This window comes from Heloderma suspectum, chromosome 4 (genome assembly GCF_057233095.1).
Source record: "Heloderma suspectum isolate Gila_16-S chromosome 4, 16-S_ref, whole genome shotgun sequence".
Lineage (NCBI taxonomy): Eukaryota > Metazoa > Chordata > Lepidosauria > Squamata > Helodermatidae > Heloderma > Heloderma suspectum.
Window position 1 is genome coordinate 33076544 of NC_139461.1, and position 10688 is coordinate 33087231.

A 10688-nucleotide genomic window follows, 5' to 3' on the forward strand; every position below is an offset into this window, starting at 1 on the left:
TGCTGACACAAGTCTTTGCAGCACACAGCTACATCCTATCCTACTCCTCTGAGCTCAGAAGACAATACATAAAATGATCGCTACGTTGGAAAATACAGCAACATAAAGCCTCAAGCAGTTGATCTGTTACAAACCAAATCTCTACAGAGCATCTGATTCCTTAATTAGTACACCAGAAGGGGTAGAGCCAATAGAATAGTGAGCTTGATACTTCTGTTGAAGGAGGTAGATATCAATGACGCTTGTCTCCTCTGCTGACATTTTCCCAGCGTTGCCACTTAGGTATTATAGATATGTTTTAAAAAAATCTCACTGCACAAACAATAGAGCAATGGAGACACCTACAGGAGCTTCTGTAATACTGGGGGTGGGGGGTGGGGAATCTGTTGGTAAAAGTAAGAGCTTCATTTAAACTTCCTGCAATATTTTCTTATGGATTATCATCTGGTGTCATAATTGTCTGGAAAATGATAATTGGAAAGCCAATGGAACTCACCTTTGAAGTACAGCTCTTTTCTTGTGTTTCCACTCCAGTCCTTAGACCATATAATGATCGAGGATTAAAACACAAAAGCACGCAGGCACACATCAGCCAAAAGTAATTTTTCAGGTCTGATTTCTGGAGGGCTGCTAACTTATTTGCATTATATCCTTACATTAATAGTATTGTTATACTTTCTGCACCACAGTGACCTCATCCCCAAAAATGGAGGGGAGGAGAAATTAGAGGGGGGAAAGACCTCTTCCTTTTTTCTACTGTGTTTGTGTACATATGTGTGTGGGAAATGATGAGTCATCTCCACCCATCACCTATGGCTTCTTGGGCCATCTTAGTCCCCACTGAGACATGTCACCCGAATGTTACTGGCTATCAACTAGGGATGTCAGAGAATTCCGCGACGGATCGCGGTGAGGCCGCGACGGATCTCAGTGAAATTCATCATGGAATGGCCTGCCACCCCCTTGCCCCCCCGCGGATCCCCCCCAGGACGAGACTTACCTGGGGCAGATGTTTCGGATGGCGGCGGCTCCAGTGGCGGCTTCGGTGATGGTGGCGGTGGCCGGCTGCCGCTGCCGCCATTTGCAGTCTGTGGGGTTTCCCCCCCCCCCCATAGATGTGATAGGCTGTGTAAGGACTTACGTAGCCTATCACATCTGGGTAAAAAAAAAAAAGTGTACGCAAATGGCGGCGGCTATGGCTGCCGCCATTTGTGTTCCTTATTTTTGGCCCACTACACTATTTGCATTCCCCTTTCTTTTCTTCATCTTAGTCTATGTAAATATTTACGTAGACTAAGACGGCGAAAAATAAGGAACGCAAATGGCAGTGGCCGTAGCCGCCGCAATTTGCATACGCATTTTTTGTTTTGTTTTTGTTTTTTACCCAGAGCCCTCTGCGGCCAGAAATCCAGCTGCGGATGGCCCTGGCCTGGGCCTGGCCGGCTGCTCCATGGAGCCGCTGCGGAGCACAGCTGGCTGTCGAGGATTCTGGTGGGAGGACCGGATCGCCTCCCCCCCATCGAGGATTCCGGGGGGAGGGACGGAACGCCTCCCCCCCCACCATGGACAGAATCCGTGAAAAGGTAAGTGACTTTCGTACATCCCTACTATCAACCATCTCCTGTCAGGTCTTTAAAAGCATTGCCTCAGGGCAACCTGCACTAAAAGCTCTACCGTCGGAGGTGTTAAGAGTTAAGAATCTGGGATTTGGGAGGGATCCTGAGGGGTCTTCCAGACCAAGCCCAGATCTCATTACAGTATTTGTTATCCTCTGTTTCAAATGTCAGAAAAAATGACTATCTGCTTATGCAAAGTCTGTTCTGATTAGGAACACAGGAACTTGCCTTACATTGGGTCAAACTCAGACCATTAGTCCATCTAGCCTAGTGGGCCTACCCTGATGGGCCTGATGTGTGATGGGAACATCTCAGACAGGAGTCTACTAGCCTTGCTACCCAAGAAAAATGCTCAAATTACACGAGAGCTGGAGGGACACCTTCCCCTTACCTTTTTGATGCCTCTCTTAGCTGCTGTTTTTAGAAGGGTACAATGGACCATGGCTTGGCTAAAACTGGAGGCAAGATTAGGTCTTGTGATCTTCATAAAAGCCCTCCCTACTTTTTCCCTGATTATTCAACCACTGCTTGAGATTCTTTAAGTGGTGTTTATAGGGAGTGAATTGGGGACCTTCCCTGATAGCCCCATCCCCATCTCTAGGTTTTACCAGGTTAATTGTTATCCTCATAGCATACTAACAGGCTTCCGTAGGAATACATTGAGTGGTAACAGGATTTTGTATTAAGAAATGATGCTTATTTATTTGATTTGATCTATACTCTGCCCTTCAACAAGTTCTCAGGGTGGCTCACAAAAAGATAAAATTACAATACAACAAATTAAAGCAAAAACATTAAAACAACATTAAAACACCACAATATAAAGGAGTGTTCTAAAAACACTCACCAGACCTTAAAGTCTGGCAGCATAAAAATTAGGGCTGTGCACCGCTTCGGCCCGAGGCCTGAACCCTGAGTTGAAGCAGGCTGCTTCGGGTCACTTTGTGCCCCTTCCGAGGTGAAGCAGAGGGGGCACGAAGTGACCTGGAGCAGGTCGGGTGCTCTCTGAAGCACTTGGTGAGCTCTGGAGCTTCAGCCCCTGGCCCAGCCCCCCCGGCGCCTCCAGATCGTTACCTGAGCCACCTTCTCCACTGCCACTGCTGCCATCTCCTTGCCGCCGCCTTCTCTGCCGCCTTCTCTGCTGCTGTGCCACTGCCTTCTCCACCACTGCCCACCACCATGCTGCCACCTCTGCTGCCTTCTCCACCACCTGCCGCCGCCATCTCCTGAGGCCTGGACACACGGTGACTCTTCTTGCAGGGAGTTGCCATTTTAAAAATGGCAACCTCCTGGAAGTTCTAGGAGGCTGCCATTTTAAAAATGGTGACTCCGTGCAAGAGGACGAATTGCCATGTGTCCAGGCCTCAGGACCTGGCGGTGACAGGCGGCAGAGAAGGCAGCAGCAGTGGCAGAGAAGGCGGCGGCAGTGGAGAAGGTGGTGGTGGTGCAGTGGTGACAGAGAAGGCGATGGCTGAGGTAGAGGAAGCGGTGGCCCAGGTAAGGAGCTGGGGGGGTGCAGGGGCATCAGGGGGGACCCAAACTGGGGTTCACCATCCGAACCCCACTTCAGGTTCAGGGCCATGGCAGGTTGCTCCCCTCAAATCTGCCTAAGCCTCCAGAATTGAATCAGGGGGTCCCTGCACAGCCCTAATAAAAACAATGAACAGAAGATTAAAAAGCCTGGGAAATAGCAAAGATCTTCAGCACCACAATGACATCAGTGTAAGTGCCAGGTGAACCTCCCTGTAAAGACCATTCCAGAGTCAGGGAGCCACCACTGAGTAGGCCCTTTCCCCTGTAGCTTTCTGTTTGTCCCCCAGTAAATGGCACTCAAAGAAGCACCTCTTTTGAAGTAGACATTTAGTGGTCTTTCTTTCACCCTCTTCCTCAATGCCAGGCAAGCTGGTGTCCTCCAGATGTTTTGGACTACAGGTCCCATAAGCCCCAGCCAGGTTGGCCTATGGCCAGAGACTGTGGGAGTGATAGGGCAGTACCCAACGTAACACTAGCACTAGCATAAATTATGCTGTGCTTGCTTAGGCGACCTCGCTCTAGCACATCATGTGAGCTGGCACAATGGGTTTTCGAGGGAAAGCCATCCCGCCAGCTAATGCTGTTGGCGTTGTACGAGAGGTCATGTATCATACCACAACATAACTGTCATTCGTGCTAATGTCAGTTTAGATACTGTCTCTAGTCCCAAACATCTGGAGGGTGCTAGGCTGCCTGCCCCTGCTTTTTTTATATAGTATGTATCCCACAAAAATCTCACAGTGAAACAACTGGTATCACTGCTATCCCACTAGAGTAAATGGAATTGTAAGATCCTTAAAAATAAAATAAAAAAACTGATATTTGACAGCAAGTTTTCATTCTGCATCCATTGCAAGTTTAATGTCACTGGTCAGTTTGAGAAGTGAAAAACAAAATGTATCTTCATTTTAAAATGCAACTCAGTGTTAATTTCTTTAGTCTGCTCTGTCCCTAAGATCTCAGGATGGATAACAACTAACATCCATCTCTTTACCCAAGCCTTCCCTGACTGCCTGTGTTACCCAGTTGTTTTGCTTATCAATGGTTGTACTTTTAGCTTTGTTTCTAAATATTTTAAACTTCTGTGAGCACAGTGTTATGGACTGTCCCCTCACTACTCAGAAGCCCCCAAACTTGGAGGCTTCCAAGGTTCCTATTCCCCACTGGGCTGAAGCCAGCAGGGTGGGAGGAGTTGCAGAGGCAATGTTTGCCTCCCCATCCTTTGACTGTTGACTTTTTCACTAGATAGATAGACTTTTTCAGCCCACCTAGCAAGGACACTTTGGAGGGGGAAGGAAGGAGGCCGGAGGAGGCTCAGGATAAATCACATCCTGGCCTCTCTGGTCTCCTCCCTTCCCTACCCAACAGAACATCCCCTTTCCCCCTCTCCAAGGTCAATTTTCCAACCTCAGAGAGGCAGCTGGAATGGTTCTCTCTGTGCCAGCTGTGAGGGGGAGGGAACAGGGGGCAGATCTAGGGATGTCCATCACCAGGAAATCCAGCCATTTCCGGGCTCACCAGAGTCCCCTGGCATGCCCAAGTTGGCTCACATTTGCAGGTCAGGGTTTTTCCTGAAAGCCAGGAACTTTTTCTGTTGTTTTTTTACTTGTACAAATAGGAATTGGTGCAAATTATGGCTGCAATTTGCATAATTTCTGCAAAAAAGAAAATATAGAAAATCCGCTAGCCGGCCTGACTGACTGGGGACCAAAGTCCAAGAGGCCGAGCTGATGAAAGCCCATTGGGCTCCACCCCACAAATGGATTCCTCCAACTTCCCTAGGCAGGTCTCTGTCTCTCCCTTCAGAGTACTGTTTCCAACCTCAAAGGAGGTAATCGGAGCCTGGGATGGTCATCCAGGGACCACAGGATTGCTCTCTTAACTGATGAAGTTTTGCATTTACTATGATGCATTTTAATTTCTGATGTTGTAAACTGCTTAGAGATGTATTTTGATATGGTAAGCAGTATATACATTTATTAAAGAAACAAAAACACTTCCATGTCTTAATTTTTAAAAGTAAAGTAAACCATAGGATACAGCATCATTTTAAAACTTGAAGAGCTCCATGTATCTGGAACAAATTAGTAGTTATATCAAGAGATATGCAGTGGAGCGCTGTCTAACAACTCTGGGGCAGAGTCAGCCCAACCAGAAATAAGCACTTTCTACGCTGGAAGTAATGCAGCAGCAATTATGCTGATGTATGAGCAAAAATATCCTTCCCAGATTATATTTGTACCCTGTTTTCAGATGGCAAAATTGGATGGGGAGGAAAATTTCACCAAATATGATCTAGGGGATAGTGGGAGAAATAATTGTCAAAAAAAGGCAATTATTAGAAAATGTATCAGAACATTAATTTTCCATACTGTTTCATACTGGTGGATGAAGGAACCAATGGACTAAGAGAGGAGGACTGGAAGGAGCATACATAGGTCAAGGCCATGACATCCTTCTGCCATATTAAAATATAATATGTTGGATTCACAGTTGTGCCTGGAATTCTCCACTTTATTAATGGCTGGAAGAATTAGAGGAGGGCATTTTTCCCAATCATCTGTGGAGAAGGGGCTGAAATTTTCCAAGGGTTTGGGAGAAGCCTGAAAAAGGTTCTTAGGTAATCATTGATACAATTCTTTTCTGGGAAATTTTGGCCTGCTTCTAGCTGATGCCCACTCATTGGCAGGATAAAGACCATCCTGGACAGAATAAGAAGGAGAGATCAGCAGGTGTCTGGATATCCCCTTGGTATGGGGTAAGCAACAAACCAACCCACTGTTTTTGCTGTAAAAATCACCACTACCTGATGGAATGCCTGTTAGAGCATTTGATAGAGTTGACCATGGGGAAACATGAAAGGGAATCCAAGGAAATTAAAGGGTGGGGGGGAAATGCTGAGAATGAGATGAGCACTGGAATTCCAGGTGCCTGTTGCCCAATTAGGGTTGTACTCTCAGAGACATCTTGAAGAAGGTGGAATTCAAGAATTCCTTGGTTTCAATCAAATTCTACTTACAAAAATCATTGAGGCTGCAATCCTTATGCACACTTACCTGGGAGTAACTCCGATTGATCTCCATGGGACTTATTTCCCAGTAGACATACACAGGATCACACTGTTAAGTATCAGTGTTATTTCCCATCTGATTCTGCATCATTTGTCCATAGCAACAACAAAACCGTCTTACTCCATTACACAGCACAGTTATATTAATTAGGAATTGTTGTTGTTGTTCAGTCGTTCAGTCGTGTCCGACTCTTCGTGACCCCATGGACCATAGCACGCCAGGCCTTCCTGTCCTGCGCTCTCTCCCGGAGCGTGCTCAAGTTCATATTCATTGCATCCATGATGCTATCTAGCCATCTCATCCTCTGCCATCCCCGTCTCCTTTTGCCTTCAGTCTTTCCCAGCATCAGGGTCTTTTGCAAAGAGTTTTCTCTTCGCATTAGGTGGCCAAAATATTGGAGCTTCAGCTTCATTATCTGTCCTTCCAATGAGCACTCAGGGTTGATTTCCTTTAGGATGGACTGATTGGACCTCCTTGCAGTCCAGGGGACTCGTAAGAGTCTTCTCCAGCACCACAGTTCGAAAGCATCAATTCTTCGGCGCTCAGCCTTCCTTATAGTCCAGCTCTCACAGCCATACGTTGCTACTGGGAAAACCATAGCTTTGATTAGACGGACCTTTGTCGGCAAGGTGATGTCTCTGCTTCTTACTATGCTGTCTAGGTAGGCCATAGCTTTCCTCCCAAGGAGCAAGCATCTTTTAATTTCATGGCTACAGTGACCGTCTGCAGTGATCTTGGAGCCCAAGAAAGTAAAATCTGTCACTGCTTCCATTTCTTCCCCTTCTATATGCCAGGAAGTGATGGGGCCAGATGCCATGATCTTCGTTTTTTTAATGTTGAGTTTCAAACCAGCTTTTGCAGTCTCCTCTTTCACCCTCAACAAGAGGCTCTTGAGATCCTCTTCGCTTTCTGCCATTAGGGTGGTATCGTCTGCATATCGGAGGTTGTTGATAATTCTCCCAACAATCTTAATTCCGACCTCTGATTCATCCAACCCGGCATTTCTCATGATGTACTCTGCATATAAGTTAAATAAGCAGGGTGACAATATGCAGCCTTGTCGTACTCCTTTCCCAATTTTGAACCAATCGGTTGTTCCATGTCTGGTTCTTACTGTTGCTTCTTGACCCTCGTACAGGTTTCTCAGGAGACAGGTAAGGTGGTCTGGTACTCCCATCACTTTCAGAATTTGCCACAGTTTGTTGTGATCCACACAATCAAAGGCTTTAGCGTAGTCAATGAAGCAGAAATAGACGTTTTTCTGGAATTCTCTTGCTTTCTCCATGATGCAGTGAATGTTGGCGATTTGATCTCTAGTTCCTCTGCCTCTTCTAAACCTGCTGAAGCCTAGCTTGTAGGATTTTGAGCATATTAATTAGGAATACAAACTTATTTTTATGAATACAATGCATTTAATGTTTCTAGGTGGGGAGGTGCTGGCATAACACAACATGACAGTGAATTACGGGCCTCGCCTATTTGCTTCCAGCCATTCCCAAGGAGATTTAGGCAAGTGATGTTCCATCTGAACATAACACAAAGAGAGCATCTGGAACTCCGATTTTATCTTGTATATACACAATAGGATAAAATTTGCTGGCTGTCATCGGTTAACTGCCTGCCTGCCCTCTAGAAATATTCTGGCAGCTCAGGGAAAAGGGTCAGTTGTGGAATCCTGGCAATGACAGTAGCTGCATGTATGGAGTGAAGAGTTGCTTTTCCAAGGGAGATGCTGCGTATCATTGATGAGAAGGTTACTGATAAGCAAGGGGCTAAAGCTTGAGATCCAAAGGGCCACATCAGGCTGATTTTTATTGATTGATTAGAAACAGTCAGCCAGATCTCTTAACTTCCAGTTTCTAACCTAATTTAATACAATTATTATACCTTCAGTTAGCGACGGACAGACCAGCCATACCTGTTTCACATGTATTCATTCATAAGTCCATTCCATCTCATTTCTGTATCAATCTGCAGATAATTCACATTATTTTAACATACCATTAAAATACGCATTTTAATGCACATTTTACCCTAAAATATACATTTTTGTATGCATTTTACTACAAAATATGCATTTTGATATGCATTTTGGTAGATCTTGAGCTGAAAACTGTATCACAAAATTTGGAGTAACATGAAGACCAAAGGATAACAGCATTCTGATGTGCATGTTAGTCTGGGAAGTATGAATCAGGTCAGTTTGCTTAAAAATGTAGACATATAATGTAGACACCCACTATTGTGATGAAACTTTCTCCCTCTCTCCTCTCTCTCCCTGCAGCCCTCAGTGTCAAGTGAAAATCTACTCTGGTCAATTTCTCAGCCCCCAGGAGCATATTTTGACTGCACAGGGAACTGAAGGCAGAGGGGAAATTGCTCTCCCTCCACCAATGGAACTGATAGCTGCATCTATCAATGGAACAAAATCCTTGAGCATCCCTAGCTTCAGTTAAACTAAACCTGACTGGCTTTGTTATGGGATACATGGCATGGCTGCAGTCTAAAACAGATTCACTTGAAATTAAGTTCGATTTAATCTATGCCGCAGCATCAGCTGCAATTTTATTTTCTACACTCCTGTCCTGCCTTGATGATTCATAAAACCAAATAGGGAACCATAATGCTGAACTCAGAAAATGTACAAATTCTTCTATATATATCATATGGAAGGTTTGTGAACATAGGAGGATTGGCTCTAAACTCCAACTCTAGACACTGCAATGAATGATCTTGGACAGGGTTGTTTTCAATGAAATTTCATTATCCCTATCTCAGCAACTGCTTGCATCAGTAAAAAAAATACCAGTGAGTGACCATCGGTACTAAACTCAGACAGACTTCTTCACTTGGAAGCTAAAATAAAGAAAATAAGATTGATATAACTGGTCAGCCTCAAGAAAAAGAAGAGCAAATCTCCATATGGTGAGAAAGTAAGGAGAACATTGGAAGCCAAGAAAAACAATGACAACATTTGTAGGTATCAGTAGTAGTCAGTGAGATATTGGAAAGACAAGATAAGATCATGGATTTCTTTAGAAAGACTGTGAATTGTTACTGATGTTCCTTGATCTCAGTTAGAGTTGTACTCTTGGTTGTTTTGGTCAGCGAACAATTTAAAACATTCATGTTTCTATCATAAAATTGGAATTCCATATAATTGGATCTGTATTTCCTAAAATATTTTTGAAAGATCATTCTTAATTATTTCAGCAGTAGAGGTCAATTGCGAGTGGAGATGGGTAATAAAGAGACGGACACAGGTGCTTCGATGCAAATTGGGCCACATTTATTGAATATCTGCAAAGAGGAAACCCAGGACGGGCACTTAACTGTGCCAGCCGCTAGCTGACACTGCAATGGGTGAAAAACATTCACACCCTGTGGAGTGGAATGTCAACATCTCTGCCGCACAGGGCTACCCCTTAGGGGGAGGGAAACCTTCCCTTATCACTGCCCCCAGTGCTGAAAAACACCAGGTGGGTGAGGTGAGTCGGCCTCACAGGTAGCCCTTATCCCCCAATGGACCGCAAAGCCCAAAGCGGAGGCCTCAGGTGTCACCTGTCACCAGAACAGTGCCTCTGAATGCTCACCATCCCTATTTTCCTCCCCATTGCCCATCCTATCAGCTCTTTGAAAATGTGACCAAAACTTCATTAGAATTAAACTGTATTCATCTAAGGACTCGCCCACTCCATTTACAGTGTGAAGTAGGCAAAAAGACACACAGCCCAGGCCAATCAGTCAGACCATGAGCCAAAAATTCCTACTTGGTCTCAAAAGGGCAACCAATGAAACCCACACTGTGTAACGGAGAGCGGGAGGAAGCCACGTGTCCAAGAGTTGTTTGGAAGGGGTACAGAGGGCTAAAAGTTGCCTCTCCATCCCCTCCCTCCTCTGGTGGTCTGAGCACTGGGCAGCCAATGACTGCCAAGTGTGTCTCTTCTGTCCATCCACCCGCAACATGGGGTGGGGTATTTTGCTAATAGATCACACATGATTATTAGAAAAGGCAGTTTCTGATGGACTGTCCAACAAAAATACCATTCATCTTTGAGAGGGGTAAAAAATATTTATAGGAGCAATTTCATACTGGAAGAAGATGGCTAGGAAAGTCAAGGACTTTGGATTCTCTTTCCTTTTAAGGGTCAGTAGGAAGTGAATATTGCCTTGGTTATAGCGTATTGTAGCTTGGAATTGGACTAGATAAGCTGTTGGATTCCATTCCATACAATGATTCTATGAAAAGAGGAATTATCAGAACACAAGTGGGACCTGCAACAAAATGGTGCAGTGTGGAATTCTCCTGTTCAGGTTTCAAACCTACCAGCCATACCTTCTTCCTGGGTACTTTATTCCTTTCCCCTCCCTTCTACTTCTCCTTTCCCTTGTCCAACTGCAAGCATTCCTTGGCTACTGACCATGCTCAGTCCTGTTCTTTGCTATTCTTTTTTCTAAAGAATTTTTG

At 44.9% G+C, this 10688-nt stretch overlaps 1 protein-coding gene across 1 annotated transcript; it reads left to right on the forward strand.

Annotated features, from left to right (window-relative positions):
* The first annotated feature begins 375 nt into the window (after nucleotides 1-375).
* On the forward strand, nucleotides 376-9377 carry LOC146346679 (uncharacterized). The gene is made up of 4 exons (XM_084847985.1): nucleotides 376-395; nucleotides 1389-1583; nucleotides 5818-5907; nucleotides 8505-9377. The coding sequence occupies exons 2-4, from the start codon at nucleotides 1419-1421 to the stop codon at nucleotides 8580-8582; spliced, it is 333 nt and encodes a 110-aa protein (XP_084704111.1). The 5' UTR covers nucleotides 376-395; nucleotides 1389-1418; the 3' UTR covers nucleotides 8583-9377.
* The last annotated feature ends 1311 nt before the right edge of the window (nucleotides 9378-10688 follow it).